The 20862-nt window shown below is 37.6% G+C and overlaps 1 protein-coding gene across 3 annotated transcripts in view; it reads right to left on the bottom strand.

Moving 5' to 3' along the window:
- LOC117332824 (matrix metalloproteinase-2-like) overlaps positions 1-20862 on the bottom strand; it is a 76205-nt gene that overhangs the window by 32887 nt on the left and 22456 nt on the right. The window contains exons 1-2 of one of the 3 annotated variants that reach the window (XM_033891868.1): positions 13871-14475; positions 12753-13097 (exon numbers count right to left, since the gene is read on the bottom strand). The exons of 1 other annotated variant lie outside the window; for it this stretch is intronic. In XM_033891868.1, the coding sequence (XP_033747759.1) occupies positions 12753-13013 (261 nt within the window). In that variant the 5' untranslated portion in view covers positions 13014-13097; positions 13871-14475. Of the gene's footprint in view, positions 1-12752; positions 13098-13870; positions 14476-20862 lie in introns of those variants that run through there. One more of the 3 variants, XM_033891869.1, reaches the window with a different exon arrangement.

The raw sequence follows: 20862 nt of genomic DNA, 5'->3' as shown, positions 1-20862 counted from the left end.
TGCCATTTAGCTGTGGATCGGAATCACAACTGAATTATCGTACAGTAAGTGAGGGTGTGTGGGGTGGGGGTAGGTCCTTCATATAAGTGAGGGTGTGTGGTGTGTGTGTGGGGGGGGGGGGGGGGGGTAGGTCATTCATATAAGTGAGGGTGTGTGGGGGTGGGGGAAGGTCATTCATATTAGTGAGGTGTGTTGGGGGTGGGGGTAGGTCATGTATTGATATAAGTGAGGTGTGTTGGGGGTGGGGGTAGGTCATTCATATAAGTGAGGGTGTGTGGGGTAGGTCATTCATATAAGTGAGGGTGTTGTGGGGGTGGGGTAGGTCATTCATATTAGTGAGGTGTGTTGGGGGTGGGGGTAGGTCATGTATTCATATAAGTGAGGGTGTGTTGGGGTGGGGATAGGTCATTCATATAAGTGAGGGTGTGTTGGGGGATGAGGGTAGGTCATTCATATAAGTGAGGTGTGTTGGGGGAGGGGGTAGGTCATTCATATAAGTGAGGTGTGTTGGGGTGGGGTAGGTCATTCATATAAGTGAGGTGTGTTGGGGGTGGGGGTAGGTCATTCATATAAGTGAGGGTGTGTGGGTGTGGGGGTAGGTCATTCATATAAGTGAGGGTGTGTTGGGGGGGGGTAGGTCATTCATATAAGTGAGGGTGTGTTGGGGGTGGGGTAGGTCATTCATATAAGTGGGGGGGGGTGTGGGGGTGGGGGTAGGTCATTCAATATAAGTGAGGTGGTGGGGTGGAGGGGAGTAGGTCATTATATACGTGAAGGGTTCTGTGGGGGTGGTGGGTCGGCATTCAATGATGCTGAGTGAGGGCGTGATGTGGGGTGGGGGTAGGAGGGTGTGTAGGGGTGGGGGATGGGGGAATGTCATTCATATAAGTGAGAGTGTGGGGGTAGGTCATTCATATAAGTGAGGGTGTGTGGGGGTTGGGGGTAGGTCATGATTGCACTTCACCAGAATCGCTATAGACATCACACGTAATCTGGCATTTGCCTATGTATATCCATTATACTGCTACAAATAGCATTATATGGAAATGTTACACGCAATGATTGGAAAATGTATAAATGCCCAAAAACAAATACAAAACACAGCTATTTTCGATAGCGAAAACATCAAAATACTTACATAACATCTCTGTATGTAAATTTGATACAAAAATACGTTAACGATGTTTAAAAACGACCCGTTCAACACCAAGGACCTAATATTCCCCTTCGTCTTCTCAAGCTACGTTCGAAACGTATCTTCTGATACAGGATAAGTGATCCACTGTCATCCTTTGTATCTTCTGATACAGGATAAGTGATCCACTGTCATGGATAAGTGATCCACTGTCATCCTTTGTATCTTCTGATACAGGATAAGTGATCCACTGTCATGGATAAGTGATCCACTGTCATGGATAAGTGATCCACTGTCATCCTTTGTATCTTCTGATACAGGATAAGTGATCCACTGTCATCCTTTGTATCTTCTGATACAGGATAAGTGATCCACTGTCATGGATAAGTGATCCACTGTCATGGATAAGTGATCCACTGTCATGGATAAGTGATCCACTGTCATCCTTTGAGCTGAGTTCTTGATTTCTTTTGATAGCGGAGTAAATAAATTAAACTTATAAATTACAGTTCTCCAAAGACAATGTATCAGGAACCCTTGGACTTCGAACATATGGCTAAGCTAGAATGTAGAATGTTTTGCGTTAGGCTATACACTAACTTGGTGTCAAAAGTGAGGAAAAAAGTACATGGTCTCATAATTATTATTAGTCTGAAACAAATTCAATTATTTTCATTTGTTTGTGAAGAGTATGTCTTATTTGTGTTTTATTTTATTTTTTTGTGCAAAAACTTATTTAATTAATATACATGTATACAAATATATTTTTAATATTTTATTCTGAATGTGGATAAGGAGTCTGGTAACCACACAGCCGGTACATACAATACACAACACCATTGTACCGGAACATAAAGTATATCCCACTCTGCAGTCATTTTAGAGCGAAAGTGTCACAGATTGTGTCAGATCTACGTTCATATCGATATTAGTTAGGCTATCTACGACACTAAGAGTAGTAATTTAAGTCTCAGACACCCAGCTGTTCCCCATAAATCTCTCACGTCTCGTCCATTCATGCAAATAAAACTCTGTATGTAACATTCGAAACATGATGAGTCAAAACACACACACACACTTCATGGTATGACAGTCATTTTAAATTAATATATACAAATATGATTTTCTTAAATCTCCTGAATGGTGGACCAAGTTCGAACAGCAGACGTTAGACATTTTAGATAGTTTTCAGAGCTAATGAATATTACTAATATCAAACCTTACGTAATCTGTACAAGTTTATACAAAAATCATTTAAAAAGAATTACAATTTGTCCCCCTGATTGATAAACCTGGAATGTTGTCTATTTTTTTCTCTATACATCATTAACAATAGAGTGGTCGGGAGGCGACGTGGTTATCGCCCCTGTCTCTCACCAAGGCGACCTTGGCTCGATCCATATACGTTATAAAAACGTGTTTCCTTGTAGTTTTAATCAAGACATTCTGTCAGACAGATATGTGGGTCATCAATATTTCAAATATCATAAAAGAAAGAAGAAATAAATCTAAAAATGACGGGTAATAACATTGGCCATTGCGTTACAAATGAGATCACGTGGTTCGCTTTATCCGCCATCTTTGTTTCAGTGCGGTATACAGAAATTTGAACAGAACATTGTTAATATTCGTTTGTCTTTTTTGAATATCGGATGACGTTTACATTTAACCGTTAAAATACAATTTATACGAAATACAGACATAATGTTATTTTGTCATGTCTTTACGTGTCGCGATATCAGACGTTTCTAACATCTGTGTCGGAAGCCAAGAAGACACAGTTCTACCTTTCCATCGGGAGCAAGTCTATGCAGTGCGCTGTTACACGATATTTTTCTTACATCAAAGTTTACATTTTATACCCAGTATCAAAGTTTCATTCTCCTGTTGTCTTTTCCAATGTTTCCATTAAAAAAGATAATAAAACAGTTATGTATGGAGACCTTGTATCTGAAGGAGACCGATGCCATGTTTTGATGACATTAAGGGACCGGCAGTATCAGGCGCTAGTGGTAGTTATAAATCTATAAAACTATATAATGGTATCATAGCACAATATAATTCAGCGTTGTCAGGACAATTACACCAACACTGGATGATTCATGAATTAGTTAAATGTTATACGCTAAGAGCAATAAGTATTAAGATATGATTTTGAGATTCTCTTGTAAAAGTTTCATTTCCAGCTTCATTATCGGGGTTGGGTGGGGTGGGGTGGGATGGGGTCGGGGTTGGGTGGGGATCCGGGTGAGGTGGGCTTGGGTCGGGGTTGGGTGGGGTGGGATGGGGTCGGGGTTGGGTTTGGGTGGGATGGGGTCGGGGTTGGGTTGGGTTGGGTGGGGTGGGATGGGGTGGGGTGGGATGGGGTCGGGGTTGGGTGGGGTGGGGTGGGATGGGGTCGGGGATGGGGTCGGGGTTGGGTGGGGTGGAGATGGGGTGAGATTCGAGGTTTCTTGTTGATTGATGGGACAACGTCCTTGTTCCGGTTATAACCGAGCCTAGGACCCTTGTTCCGGTTATAACCGAGCCTAGGACCCTTGTTCCGGTTATACCCGAGCCTAGGACCCTTGTTCCGGTTATACCCGAGCCTAGGACCCTTGTTCCGGTTATAACCGAGCCTAGGACCCTTGTTCCGGTTATACCCGAGCCTAGGACCCTTGTTCCGGTTATAACCGAGCCTAGGACCCTTGCTTCAAAGTTTCCCTGTAGACACAAGGACTTAAAAGCGGATCTTCTAATTACTGTATCAGTTTATACCTACAATGTATACAATGCTGTTATTAGGACAGACCTGCGATCTACTGCATGGACTGATACACATGGACGTACACTGTACATTAGTTATAATCCAATTCGTTCATGTAATAGATTATGTATTATACGAGTTCACAAACAGCAACTGGGATTGGCTTTCAAATCATACTGGTCTTAAAATAGATAAAAAATATTAAACAAGAAATATCTTTAAAAAAGATAAACGGCATAGTTTTAATGCTGGTGGTTATAATGTAAAACTGCTAGTGAAATAAATTAACAAACTAATGCGTTTCAGCACGAATAACAAAATTATACCAGTTTGAATCATTTTTGGTGATAATAAGACTGCATTTGAATCAGGAATATAATTTTATTGATGTGTCATTTGAAAAGATACATCCACTTATTCAGCTTGCATTGAATCTTAACTTTGTTTCGTTTTTAACTGCATATCTGCATTTTGCATTTACCGCTACATTGACCAATCACATACTTCATCTTGACCAGTAACGCCACCTTTCGCGTCATATCCGGGGCCAAACGAATATTATACGGCTATGCCGGGGGGGAAAAGTTGGACCTTCGTACTGCAATTTATATCAATTTCTTTATTGACTGTGGGCCATATTGCCCATTAGCACATATTTTAATATACAAAGTCATAATATACGTGAACAGCAATAGAAATTACAAAGTGGAGCAATTAACAACAGGTAAAGACATAATTACACACCTGTCATTTCACGTACAATACTACTGGGTAAATCGACAGAAGTATTGTCTATAATGGCTACATGTGTGACCGCTATTCCACCACAACTTACTTTCTACACGACACACTAACAAGTGTTTCTGGAATATTGGTAACACAGTTCCATTTAATTAAGGATCAGTGTCCACTCTTGGGAAACATATTAAGCTTACACGTCTTCGCCTCAACTTAAGTAGCGGTGTGGGAATCTTTAAGACTGGCGGCCATTTTTAATTAGGTAGTTGTGTATTGTCCCCGTAATCGCTGATGATACGGTCGCGTGTCACGTCAGCTGTCACCTCTTAGGACGCATGCCGAGACATAATTGATACAGGTGTGAAGATGACCCCGTGTGTTAAAAGGTGATAAATACTTATATCAAAGGTCAGGTCCTTGGGTTTTTAATCAATGTATATGTCACGTGTTGTTGTAATCTGACCTGCGATGTGTACTTGTTATATCGAGGTAAAAAGATGCTGACACGGGTAGCTATACAGGTAATTTAAGTACAGGTAACTTAATTGTACACGAAGCTACCAGACTTCACACCTGCCCGCCCTAACAGCACGTGTTTGCCGCCACAGAGGAGCAATAAACCGCACAACAACAGCACAACAACAGTACCCGGCTGGCTCCATCGCTTCTAGTAACTTATAAATAACAAATAACGGTGATATATTGTTGAACTTCTACACATGTTTTTCAGTTATTTCATAAATGTGGGCTGCAATAATTGGTCAAAGAAACTTGAAACAACTTCGAGCTAATAGTCCATGATATATTATAATTCGTGTACATATATTATCATACTGATTGTTGTTTATGACTGTACGCCCAGTCCCTGTGACGTGATCATGAGTAACCTATTTCTTTTTAACCGAGATGTTTGTTTGTCATTATGACTGAGGGTATCTGTACCCTTCACGGCTTCATCTGACAGAGACATGGATAAATATATCAAAGACCTCTGACTCGAGGTAATTTTCAATATCTCCCATTTTTAAGATTTTGTATCAATTGTTGTGATGAATTAAGAAACCGTTTATGAAGATAATATAATGGACATATTGACATTACAAGATACTAAATCAGCCATCTAATCGGAAATGAAATGTTCTAAGGAAGCCGAAAATTGAACAACAAGAAATAAACAATATATTTTAACGGAAAATACATCTTTGTTTTTGTAATTTTATTATTGTATGTGATGATTTAAAAAGTATCGCTTAACAGTCACGCACGCGATTTTGAGCATGGTATTAGGTCATTTTATTCCAATATCAGTTCATCCCAATACGTGTTTGCAGAACGGCACGACTTTTACAGAGACATAACGAGATCTGAGTGACAGGCACTGTTTTCAGAGAATGCATATCGAAGTGCACGCGAAGTCTGTTTACACGTGATTCTATTGATATATGCACAGCAGGTTTAATTAAAGCTCGCACGAGACATACCGTTATCTGTTAACAATGACAGACTCGCTTTCACATACTCATCAGATTAACAAGGAAATGTTTGTAGCCGAAATCATTTTCATGCTTAAAAACACATCCGTGGCTGTTGAATAATGTCATTCTTTAATATTCTTGAAAGTCTCACTGCAGAGAGTTATCAAGTATATCGAGTGATAACACCAATACAGATAACGCTTGACAGACGAGGTTTGAAGCTAAATTTTATGCAACATAGCAGACAAAAAGAATTTCAAGAATTTGAAATATTTCCTTGTTGATTCATTGTATGCCATGAGACGATAGTTTGTTTTAGTTTTACAACTGATAAATAAAGACGTGATATCCAGAAAAAGTATTTGCATAAAACACAAAATCTTTTAAACTTCCAACATACCAATTGTATAACACGTTATCGTGCTATATACCTCCCAGATACCAGCTGTATAACAAGTTATCAGATGTTTTATACCCCAGATACCAAATGTATAACAAGTTATCATGTTATATATCTCCCAGACACCAACTGTATAACCAGTTATCATGTTATATATCTCCCAGATACCAGCTGTACACCAAGTTATCAAATGATATATACCTGTCACATATCAACTGTATAACAAGTTATCAAATGATATATACCTGTCACATACCAACTGTATAACAAGTTATCAAATGACTATACAATGTGTATTATGTAATTATATACCCCTCAGATACCGGCTGTGTAACAAGTTATCAAATGTTATATACCTGTCACAAACCAGCTGTATAACAAGTTATCAAATGTTTTATACCTGTCACAAACCAGCTACATATAACAAGTTATCAAATGTAATATACCTGTCACAAACCAGCTGTATAACAAGTTATCAAATGATATATACCTGTCACATACAAGCTGTATAACAAGTTATCAAATGACTATATTATGTTATATACCTCTCAGATACCGGCGGTATAACAAGTTATCAAATGTTTTATACCTGCAACCTACAAACTGTATAACAAATTATCAAATGTTATATACCTGTCACATACCAGCTGTATAACAAGTTATCAAATGTTATATACCTGTCACCTACAAGCTGTATAACAAGTTATCAAATGATATATACCTGTCACATACCAGCTGTATAACAAGTTATCAAATGATATATACCAGCCACCTACAAGCTGTATAACAAGTTATCAAACTTACAAGCTGTGTAACAAGTTATCAAATATTATATACCTGTCACATACCAACTGTGTAACAAGTTATCAAGTGATATATACCTGTCACCTACCAGCTGTATAACAAGTTATCAAATGTTATATACCTGCCACCTACCAGCTATATAACAAGTTATCAAGTGATATATACCTGTCACAAATCAGCTATATAACAAGTTATCAAATGATATATACCTGTCACATACCAGCTGTATAACAGGGTATTATTAGATGCTATAAAAAGTTGTCACATAATTATATTTTAACATACACAATGGATATACTATAGTGTGTATGGCTGGATTTAATTGACTTTGTTAATCAGAAATCGATTGTTACCGTATAATACGGCCAATGACCTGACGTCATGAATTGAATGAACATGATGGATAAAATGGCTGCGTTTGAAATTTACCCTCAAAATTCGGACATTGTAACTTGTAAAAACGTAATTTTCCAGAGTTATATGAAATTTTATGAAATGAGAACTCATTTGAGATCCAATATCTATGTCATCAACATATCACCGATGTGTAATTGGATACCGAGGCCTTGTCTAATTACATACAGCCTTGTTTACGCTTGTAGACTACAATGTTATTATATAAGTATATACATGTATATATCAAATACAGCTAAACCTAAGTTACCAACTCATATGGGCTTCACAGATATTTCTGAAGCCGATTAGAACAAAACTCCCGTCATAGGTTGTAAATACCGACATTTGCTATTTTGAAGACCTCCCCGAAAACGTTCTGGAGGAGGGGGAGAGAGGAGCGGGCCTGTTGTTAGGATAAACCGATCTGACATTGGAGTTCAACAGCTGGCATAAAGTTCTCACAGAGTCAAGACGTGACCTTGATGGATGACATTGACACACACGCAAAATGCGGTTTCCATAGTAACCAAGACAGATAACTCTATCTGCTAACCCGAACATTCGTGTCGGTAGGAGTTGTATGGTGTGGGAAAGTAAAGTTCATTCAATTATTTGGACCACTGACCTCGTATAAAATGAAGCAATGACCTCATTCCTTCTGATTTATAAGAGTTACATCGCGTATGTAGCAGACAAAAAGTCCAGGTCCAGAAAACTATTCAGCTTTTCATGTCCATTTTTGTATAAACTAGTCCTGTTTAGATGATAGTTCAGCAAACGTGCAGCACAAGTCATTAATAGTTTTATAAAGATTAGTTCAAGACGGGTTAGAAATAAGAAGTTATAACGGGGGACACTTTTTCTCAATCATGGAAACTTGTAGCAAATATGAAGTTATCAACCCTACTCTGATATCTACAATTGTATGGCGAATATCAGAGGTATAATCGGGGCCATCATTCCGAATGATTTCAAACTAGCCAGCAAATAAAATAATGTCACGAAATTCGTATCTATAACATCCAGCCCCCCAGTGTTGTCGGTCACGGCATGTTACAGGTTCCAATTACCTATATATTTGAATAGTAACTGAATTATTCATTCCGTCTGGAATCGTGGTCTCCGAGACGTGCCGTGAGGCCGAAAATGGCACGCGGGCAGAGCCTCGTTTGGAGAATATATTCCTGCGAATGTATATATATTTATGCCATGCATCCGGTCAGCGTTCTGAAGTAGATAAACGGTATATATATTGTATAATTGGTTTCTTATCGCCCGTCTAAGTGGTATATCGTGTTTTAGCTTGTTTATATTTTTCAGTTTCCGATTCCTCTCGGAATCCCAGATATAATAAGTACTGGTAGGTTCCCTCGAGGGATTAGATATACAATATCAAGGATTGGTCTCTCTCATTCCCATGATGCCACAGGGAGTATGTCTGTCGATAAAAAAATCTCAATTCATGGTATTGCCATGACTAAAAAATATGAATGCGTTTATCTTTATTACATTAAAAACCCGAAATCGAAGGGATTCTCGAAAGTACGTTTATTTTCCAGATAGCATCAATTGAAATGTAACCGAACAGAATCCTAAAGAAATGAGTTTCCACGTCCTTATTGAATTTTAATTACCTTTCGAACGGTATTGAGTTTAGCTATTTGATTCAGTCCTGGCGGGTTTGGCAGATATCTGCTTGATGGTAGTGGATTCGGTGGGGAAGTTGGCCTGGGAGGAGGGTTTCTTTTCTTCGAGTTGCGAGTTAAAAAGTGCGAGTTGTGAGTTACAAAATGCGAGTTGTGAGTTACAAAATGCGAGTTGCGAGTTAAAAAGTGCGAGTTGCGAGTTGCAAAGTGCGAACCTGGGATTGGAGTGGGGTTCCAATGTCGGACTAGATGGGATTCGGGTTTGAGCTGGATGGGGATTGGGGAAAAGTGTGGATAGGGAGAGAGCAGTGAAATGGAGAGAGATAGAAAATTCAATGTTAGCTGTACCAAGATTACTGTATATAGATCATAGTTAGCTCTCACAACAGAAAATACTACACGAACTGTAACAGAAATGTATGTTGTAACCGTGGTAATTTGTTAACTCTAGCAGAAATATATTGACTGAGTGTATTTACACAACTGGGAATATTGTAGCAACATTTCAACACACTAACTACAGTTCCGTAACTGACACTAAAATATAACAGATATGAGATTTGAAGATGTGAGATCTGAGGTATTGTGGCGAGAGTACGGAATGAGAGAGGAGGAGGAGGAGGAGGAGGAGGAGGTTGGGTAGTAGAAAGGGAGTGGGGGGGGGGGGGGGGGGGGGGGGGGGTAGTATATGTGTTATCGGCACCATCAATACCCATCTGTTTATGTTTGGGTTAAAGCAGCCTCGGGGAGTTTTAATTCAATAAATGAGGCAGGAAGTTGTATGTTTCTCATTAGTTTAATGACTAGGAGTACAAATCTCGATACGTGTTTCTCGTCAGCCCTGAAGGCCATGACCACATTCCCCTCAAAATCATATTATCATAGGTACTCTATATATATGAGGAACAAATGTCAAAGTTTAACAGATCAAAGTACATTTAGACGGAATACAAGAACCTTTCAATGCATGACTCATAAAAAAATCTAATGACACGTTCCAAAGATATGTTCTGAATTAAGTGATCAACGATTTTTTTTTCTTCTAATTTTGAAAAAAAAAAATCACGTTTCGCGTTTGTTTTCTTTTGTAACGTTGCCTGGCCTTGAAATGAAACCAATTTAAAAGGTTGATAACTGTTTGGCAAAGACGGGTCTATAGTTGGCCAATATCCTTGTATTGTTCTATACAGTACGACTGTATCTGGGTTACAACTGGTAAAGTCTTCACATCATTCGGCCTAGTATCGCATGATGATATTCAAATACACTAAACTAATTATTTTATCTCCAATTAACTCCCTTATCTCGGCCGGCCGTCACTCGATATCACAGCTGTGACGATGTGTTTTTTGTATGTATGTGTAGAATTTTATAGACAGTCTGTTGTTTTATACATGGCCAGATGTACACTGTATACATTCGAAGTTTGTTTATTGTTTTAACATTAATTACGTCTTGGTGCCATAGATTGTCCCTTTTCTCAAAACCCCGAAACAATGTTTCTTCAGTTGCGATTACAAACTGAAAAAATACGATCCGTTATATTGTCTGAGAATAGCTTGGGAGAATTAAAATTTAATTACAAAACTTCAAACGCAGAAACGGCAGACGGAGAAAGCGCAAACATGCCGTTCACAAACACGTAAAAAGCCTTTTCCGGATTAATTTCTATAGATGTAATTTGTCTAATACTACCTATCCTTGTCTAAGAAACATCATAATCATTAACTACCCTCACAGAAATTAAGACATTGTTTTTAATTTCGATAGGGAATCAAACCAGCAGGAAACTTTCCGACGGCGAAATGCCACATTAGGAAGACAATTCGCATTTGTGCCTTTTTTTCAAAATATTTTACCACAAACTATTCCCATAATGTCTTAAAATTTGATTAAGTTAAGTATTGTGAGAAATGAATTAATCATGAATTTAGAGAAACACTCTGATTATGTCATTAAAGTAAAGTGTGAGGACACATATCCAGTATTGATGGCCTCTCATCTAGACCCCTATTGTAATTTTACCTCTCATAATAATAACAACTGATATTAGGTATAGTTATAGGTACAGTATATATGCCAAGTACATTAGAAACGTTCATTTTGCTGTGGCAAGGATGAACTTGACCGATCTCTATGTTTCAATTCTGAATACATTGCGTCCACATGATACGCTTGTCGCTATACGGATGCAGCATTTCCTTTGTCAAGTTTTAAAACACGATACTTATATCAGATATACATCTTGAGTCATATGTATCTATTTTCTAATCAACCAAACTGAAATGTTCTCGTACATTCATTCCTCAGGGGACTGCTTTAAATCTTTAAAGATATATAAAACTTTCAGAAGTTCAGCTCACTAAGTTGAATGACATTTTGAGGTTTCGGCTCTAGGCAATAGCAAATAGAGAATAGTTGATGTGTATTAGGTTTTACAGGTGCACGAAATCTAATTAAAAAACGTTATGAAGGAAGGGATGCCAGAACAGGTGTACAGTCTGCATCAGTATCAGTCTGTGACGTTTATACCGTTATGATCTATGGTTATGATCTATCCCCAGTACTGCTGTAAATACTATAATGAGATTAGTCTATGTCACTAGGTTAAATTCGAGCTCCATATGTTGGCCGGCCCCAATAGTGATAATGTAGCTAATCCTATTATATACGTACGATGTTTATTAAGATTTCCAATTAATTCCAAAATCAATGACCATAGAAATCAGATCGTCATTATAAAGTATAAATGTCCGCCATGTCTGACTGACATCGCTTTGTTCAGTAAAACCATACGGATTCAGAAGATACTTTGTCCTCGGTTATCAAGAAAAGGGCATCGTGAATTTCAAATCAAAATTGATCATTTTATACGCCACTGGAGTGGGATCTGGTCACAAATCCCAAACGAACAAATAATTAGAAACAATTGAGGACGAAAAAAAGATATTCTAGAAACGCTTAGGAAAAGACAAAGATGGTTTATGTACGTTTAATGAAAATCGTGTTTTACTATTTCCTTCCAGCATCACATCAGATTGAATGCAATATGAAAATGCTGAAACCTTGAGAACAAACTGTACGTAAACCAGACACACGTGTGCCGAGACTAAACTCAGTTTCTTATTTTGAAAGATAGATCAAACTACAGGCATGAATGGACCTGAACAGAACCTGAATTGGCCGGACACTTATTTATAAATACATTTCTGTAATATTCCAATGATTCAATCATGTAGAGGTTTATTACTCCGAATAAAAACACAAATTTTAATTGTAATAACACAAATTATTTTGAAATCGATATATTACGATCTTAAAGCATTAAATTAGCTTAAACCCAATCATGTTCTCGCAAATAACAATTTCGGGTACATTCATGTCTTTAGTGGGACCAGATAAAGATGCTTACCACAGCCGTAGCTTCATTGTCTTGATAGGTGCTCGCTGAACATTCCAATAAAGTCAGGAAAAACACTACACACCACAAATATACACAATATTGTCTATGTAATCTACTTAGTAGAGATGTCATATCACCACGGGTTATCGTATCACAGTCTTCCTCTCGCGTCCGGGAGGTCGCCCGACCTCTAGGTAATCCCTGAACAGTGGGTGCGGCCAGTGACCCCGGGGGGTCGAGCTGGGAGTTCGGTTCACCATGTATCTCCATAGCGACTGATTCACCCCAACTGAAGATAGTTTTCCACTGAACTTATATCTCGTCAGGTCTAACTACGGCGCGTTATCCCTGCCGCTGTAAATAAAGGCAGCACGGCTCAGTGATAACTTCAAATGTAGAATATCAGCAGAAACTGCTATATAATCAAATTATATTCCTCTTATCTTACACACTTCTGAGATTTCAAAACATAGTTGAAATTAATTAATTTATGTTATAATTTAATCAATATATCATACGTATTTCTAAAATGTAGGATATCATTAAGAATTTGTAGTCTATCTAACTCCCTATCATTTGTTGAAATGGACATCCCTGTATAGGTCACTGGCTATAATACTATTATATAGTCCTATATTAGTCATAGACGTAAGAGGAGTGTATGCAAGCTCCTATAGAAACTAGCGTCACTCAACCGGGACCTACAGCGCTGTGTATTGACAGTCCGACCGGGATGTCCTGTGACACCGGTGATCATTATTTTGACATCTTTATATCAAATTTTGTTTAGGCTAATTTTTATCAATATATAATCTATAAAACACGTGCTGTAAAGATATGATATCAATCATCGCGTCCATTAACCCGTCTCTTTGACTCCTCTCTCTATGTTTATGTTTAACTTTTGTTGGCCGAAATTGGTTGATAAAGAAGATGAACCTATAATTATGAATCATGTCTTTAACAGTATATGTTAACTATATCTACGAAAAGTTACGTTTGTATGTACACTCCTTGTATTTATGAATGAAAATTGCATACATTATCATAAAGTTTGCTTGTTATGCTAATGTATTAAATACCTGGTATTAGAGACTAGTGTATATAATATACCTATCTGTGTTTACCTATATCAGGTGTAAATTCTTCCCTCTCGAATCCTCGAATCTCTAAACAGGTATAATCTTTACCTGAACGTTTTCGATCACTTATATCGATCCCGATCACTCGTCAATCGATCTGCAAGAGATCGATAACAGCTGTTCTCGGCGACTGGAATCTGTCTCCGGTATATGATTTGGGATCCCAGTAAACACACAATGTTGACAGGTGTCCAGTCGGGCTATCGAATTCTTCACACCTTTCAGTGAAACTAACCATGTATGTCCTGTCTTACTGATAATCCTATTTTGTTAATCATAGTCGTAATAACGGTGTTAATTATAAAGCGGAAGCCTCTCCTCTACAGCGGTAGTGACATATCCACACATGTTTACAATCCACAAACGTAAACACTACAACAGTGTACATATGTACACATCACACGTCCGTAGCCTGCTCACAACTTACACCAACAATCGCTTGTGACCTTAGTCGGCCATATGCAAAGCCGTTACGGTTTGTGCTTCCATCAGAATCACCACCAATCGCAGACTACGTGACTCAGCTTCTCGGTTTTGGACCGGTACAGTGGCTGACTACCCGCTCTCCTGTACACGCACACCAGCCTCCACTGATGTCTCGGACGAACGGGCCATATGGCTGCTAGTACTAATTTGCTGTATACAATGTACATACAACCGCTTTTTCCCTTCAGCGGAAAGAGAGAGCTGTTTTCCTTTACTGTGTATAGATATATTTATTTTGTATGTTTCTAGAGATTTTCACGCACCAAAACATCAGCATTTCTTTATCCTTTTCAATGCCTTATTCAAATGATTGTACCGGGTGCGTGCCACCTATTGATTTTTATTAAGCCCGAACAATGTATTCTAGGGTAGTTTAAAAGGAGAAGTGATTCAATCGACACATCTGTTGGATCTTACTTAAGATTAATTCACTCCCAACAGTCATCCTCTCTGTCACACCCACAACTTCACGTAACCCATTACAGTGTTTGGATTGGCGACTCCTCATTCCGGTTTACATGGCGACCTGTGGTGTTTAATTTCCGATGAATCAATTAAAAAATAATATTGTTTGTCGATTTTGTTTTGTTATTTGATGAAATCGATAGAAAAAAGTTTTAATATAATCGAGTCTTCATCCATCTCGGCGACAGTAAGGTCACCTGATACCTGTCTGTTATTACAGGTAAACAGAGTGTATACGTTTGTTTAGTCTCTTTATCATACCAGATCTAATATATATGTAAATGACACTGTGTGTAATACCACACAAGTTAAACATTCGTATACACCGCGAAGGGCACCGTTTCACGGTAACATTCATCACTAACTGCACCCACCTATACAAGCTAGTGCGGCGACACAATTGGCAGTGTCGCTCTTGGTGGACAACAACACGAACTTATAAACGTTAAAGTGTGAACGATGCTACCTGTGAATGTTCACCTATTGTATCGTACAATATACAACTAAATACAAATTATTATAATAAAGGGAGAGAAGAAAAGAAAATCGGGAGAAAAATGTTTTCATAATACTCTTCTTCAAAACACATTTAACTGTCAACTTATATTTAGATCAAACAACTATTTCATTCTACTCGAAAAATACGAACTTTTCCCATTCATCCTTTAGGATAGTGACAACGGGCAAAACGAATGTCTTCAAACTGTAATTACTTTTATTGAAGCATCACAGCGCTTGACAGAACTGTAAGAGTTATGTCCCTTCCGTCCTGCTCAAGCATCTTACAAGTCACATGGTTTTTGGTTACAGCGATTACGACAGAAATTTAAAAACTCGCTGTTTTATCAAGCGATAAGTGAAATGTACGTTATGCACGCGCACACGTTCTAATCCGCTGTAAGAACACGCCCAGTATGGTTTCCCGCACTAATGAATGGTCTGGTGTATAGGTTTCTCCAGAGTACAAGTAGGCTTCCGAGCGAGTAAGAGGGCTTCCTCTTTGTTCTTTGAACTCCCCTTGTTATCATTTCAGTCTTGTTTTTTAGGTAACCGCTGTCGAGCATTAAATACTCGCTTATAACATCACAAAAGAATCTCGCTACTAATACCACAAAAGGATTATTTCCTTAAATGATAGGTGGAGTGCTTTGTGTTTTCTAGTCCACATCGAGTTTTCCGGTTTTGGCCTATCAACACATGCATCTTCAAATTATGCCATTTCCAATTCCATTTGATTGAAAGCTGATATGAATCGTATTTTTTTCTCTCCGAATTTGATTCTTTGATGTCAAATCCACCTAATTATATTACAGAGGTGATTTTAAAGTACATGTCGATTGTAGAAAATTGTTTTTCTAATAAGAACGACTTATGAAGGAAAGTGATCATCGCGCAGTGAATGCATACAAAAATCTTTTGATAATGTCCTAAAAACTCACACGTCCTAAAAACTCAGGCACAAGGGTAGTTAATTCGCACGTCCTAAAAACTCAGGCACAAGGGTAGTTAATTCACACGTCCTAACATCACAGACACAGGGGTAGTTAATTCACACGTCTTAACATCACAGACACAAGGGTAGTTAATTCACACGTCCTAACATCACATACACAAGGGTAGTTAATTCACACGTCCTAACATCACACACACAAGGGTAGTTAATTCACACGTCCTAACATCACACACACAAGGGTAGTTAATTCACACGTCCTAACATCACAAACACAAGGGTAGTTAATTCACACGTCCTAACATCACAGACACATGGGTAGTTAGTTCACACGTCCTAACATCACAGACACATGGGTAGTTAATTCACACGTCCTAACATCACACACACAAGGGTAGTTAATTCACACGTCCTAACATCACACACACAAGGGTAGTTAATTCACACGTCCTAATATCACAGACACAAGGGTAGTTAATTCACACGTCCTAACATCACAGACACAGGGGTAGTTAATTCACTCGTCCTAACATCACAAACACAAGGGTAGTTAATTCACACGTCCTAACATCACACACACAAGGGTAGTTAGTTCACACGTCCTAACATCACACACACAAGGGTAGTTAATTCACACGTCCTAACATCACAAACACAAGGGTAGTTAATTCTCACGTCCTAACATGACAGACACAAGGGTAATTAATTCACACGTCCTAATATCACACACACAAGGGTAGTTAATTCACACGTCCTAACATCACACACACAAGGGTAGTTAATTCACACGTCCTAACATGACACACACAAGGGTAGTTAATTCACATGTCCTAATATCACACACACAAGGGTAGTTAATTCACACGTCCTAACATCACACACACAAGGGTAGTTAATTCACACGTCCTAATATCACACACATAGGGGTAGTTAATTCACACGTCCTAACATCACACACACAGGGTAGTTAATTCACACGTCCTAACATCACACACACAGGGGTAGTTAATTCACACGTCCTAACATCACACACACAAGGGTAGTTAATTCACACGTCCTAACATCACACACACAGGGGTAGTTAATTCACACGTCCTAACATCACACACATAGGGGTAGTTAATTCACACGTCCTAACATCACACACATAGGGGTAGTTAATTCACACGTCCTAACATCACACACACAAGGGTAGTTAATTCACACGTCCTAACATCACAGACACAAGGGTAATTAATTCACACGTCCTAATATCACACACACAAGGGTAGTTAATTCACACGTCCTAACATCACACACACAAGGGTAGTTAATTCACACGTCCTAACATCACACACACAGGGGTAGTTAATTCACACGTCCTTACATCACACACACAAGGGTAGTTAATTCACACGTCCTAACATCACACACACAAGGGTAGTTAATTCACACGTCCTAACATCACACACACAGGGGTAGTTAATTCACACGTCCTAACATCACAGACACAGGGGTAGTTAATTCACACGTCTGCCATGCACTTTATTCACTTCACCTTTGATACCTATATGTTGGTCTTGATTTCAAGTTATTCAGTTTTGTTTTCTAGAATATCTGCACACGCAGTGTACTTTGTTGAATACTGAAATGATTAATTTTCTCTATACATCTAATTTTTGTAAAGAGAATTGAACAAATGAACATAAAAGTTGAAAGTTAAACATTTTTCTCATCGTTTTCCTTTTATTTAGGTGTATTTGCATTGTCCCTTTGAATAAACAATAAAGTTTAAATTGATTATTATCACTGGTGATAAAATAATACATCAAAGTGAAAATAAGTTTGATGATTTGATTTATGGAACGTGGACTTGGCACAAACCATTGTCAATATGTAAATACATGTACATTGTATTATATCTATCATAAATACATCTATTTTGCCTGTGGTTTGTGCCAACCCTTTATGCAAGGTTTATGTAAATGTCTTTAACATTATACTTCATTGCCGATTTCGCTGTAAGCATATCTCAGGCGGAAGGAGCTAGTTTCTAATTAGTACTTTCTATATTTTGCGGACTCGACATATTAATGTGATTGTGGGGTGGCTTCTCCCTCTAAACACTTACAACTCCCATCCTTCTATATTCCAGACATAATATACAAGACGTTACTACAATTCAAGTACCCTTGTTGGCCGACTGTAAGTATGTAACCTAATTTTATTACCCCACCACATTATCCGGTCAATTTTAATCCCGTGTCTTTAATGTAAACAAATGTCCTGTCAATTGGTCCAATTTCCTCTCAATGTCACGTGACAAGAAGTGAACTGAGTCATTCCCCCAACCATCCTCTCCCTAACACACTACTGACTATCCCTTACCGGGCTTACAACTTATAACATCGCATTACGTTTTGTGGTTTAAGTAAGAATTTTTATGGTATGAAATTTTTATCATCAATCTATTTGAAACTTAATTCAGCTATGCTCTCTGACTTTTTTTATGTATATTAAACATTCAAAGGAATGCCTTTCCAAATAAAATAAAATATAGGTAGGCTTCAGTCTACAATGGAGTAGACTATAGGATTTCCTGTACTTTTATTATAATTAGATCTGACACGAAATTTTATATCCTCACCACAAAACACAGACCGCAATTTAGCTGAATTTACAATTGGTGGTTTTGAAGTGAAACATCTATAATTGTTATCCTTTTAGTTTATATGCTTACGTCAAAAGCTTACGCATAAAATTCACCGCCTGATAATTCCCGGTAGTTCGTAAGGCATACTGATTAAAGGCACAATTTGAACTTTAATTTGAAGATTTAATCGGGTAGAACAATCACTAGAATTGTCTATATTTTCAATATCTCGCCGTCGTTTTAATAAGGCAAATCATACTATTTATTAAGGGACTTCTGTCAAGTAAGAAGGTTCAGGGATTTGTTCCGAGTCCCAGAATATTTCAATTTCTTTATTAACTGTGGGCCATATTGCCCATTAGCACATGTTATAATATACAAAGTCGTAATATACGTGAACAGCAATAGAAATTACAAAGTGGAGAACGAGTTCAGAGTTTGTACATATAGCCAGGATCTTATTGGCTTCGAAAATAAGATTTGCATGATACAATTCACTGACATAAGTTATATTAAATATAAAAGTCTATGCTTAGTCAAATCATGTACTATTGGTTACATATAATATTGATATAATAACAGTATATTAAAAGCTATGTATTTGAATAAGACTTACACTTTACAGTACTGACTGCCCCCTCCGAGTGTAGGACAAAAGCCCCCCCGGACATTAGCCAAATACCAAATATATTTCACGAGTGGGGCTAATATTTTGATATTTTTCACGAGTGCGCAGCACGAGTGAAAAATATCAAAATATTAGCCACACGAGTGAAATATATTTGGTATTACTGAAGACACTGTTAGATATTCTGTTTATTACATTTTTTATCAACGAAAAACCTACCCCGTATGCTAACTAGGCCTAATATAAACAAAAAAAGTAGTTCCCCCTGTCCAGGTGCTGACATATATGTCGGGATTTCTGATTGGTCAATTATTTTGGTATTTTCTAATCATTAATTTGATTGGTCAAATCAGCAAAAGTGATATTTTTCACTAGTGAAAAATATCACTTTTATAGAATGAATAATTTTTGATATTTCACTGGTAAAAATGTAATAAAGCCCCTTCTTTATAAATTTAGCTGGTATACTTTATATAAATCTGTACTTTTGAAAAACAGAAACTATATATATATATTGTTGTTTTTATCTATGAAATTTGGAGAATAATTGTGTGGAAAATGAAGGTCCTTGGTTCAATGTCAGTGTAGCATTATATGTCTGTGGTTAAACATCATAATTCATTTTTTCAAACTTTAAATTATTAAGTAAGCTAAAAATTTCAGGAAAGCTCTTCATTATGAACAAATTGTTACTGATTACACATAATTTTTGACTTCTTAATATACTGCAAATATTGATAATCAAAGAAATGCCTACAAAAGCAATAAACATTTGATCCCTATTTGCAGTGTCTCAAATTATAATGTAATAAGTACCTAACCAAACATGTTGCTCTGCGTTGTAATAAGTTTAATTTTAGGAATGATTAAAATCAAAGAAACAATGAAGCCATCAATGATATATTTTTGTCCGTACCTCGCCCCCTCCACAGGTCTTTGAACTTTGAAGAGGTGTAAGACCGGTAGCATTGTGTCGGTATATAATACTGTTCATAGTTCATAGCTCTTTATTCAGTCTTGAACTTTTCATCTTAAGGCTTAATGAGCTAAATAAATATATATCTGTACAATCCTTACGATTGATATTGTTGTATTCTAATTTTTGTCATATTGTATGTTCGTGTAGTTTATTTAGATTAATTATCCTGTTTACTTTTGTAACTATGTAATTCTATTTATAAAATGTTCTTTAAGGAGGAAATAAAGACAATAATGACTCTGTATCCTAACAAGTTCCGCCATCTTAAAAGCAGATGGCCTAATCCAATAACACTTGTTATTTACGTCAGTGTGACCAGGTGGAGTGATATGGGTCA

This window comes from Pecten maximus, chromosome 8, assembly GCF_902652985.1.
Source record: "Pecten maximus chromosome 8, xPecMax1.1, whole genome shotgun sequence".
Lineage (NCBI taxonomy): Eukaryota > Metazoa > Mollusca > Bivalvia > Pectinida > Pectinidae > Pecten > Pecten maximus.
Note: the sequence above shows the minus strand (reverse complement) of the source record. Positions and strands in the feature narration are given on the sequence as shown.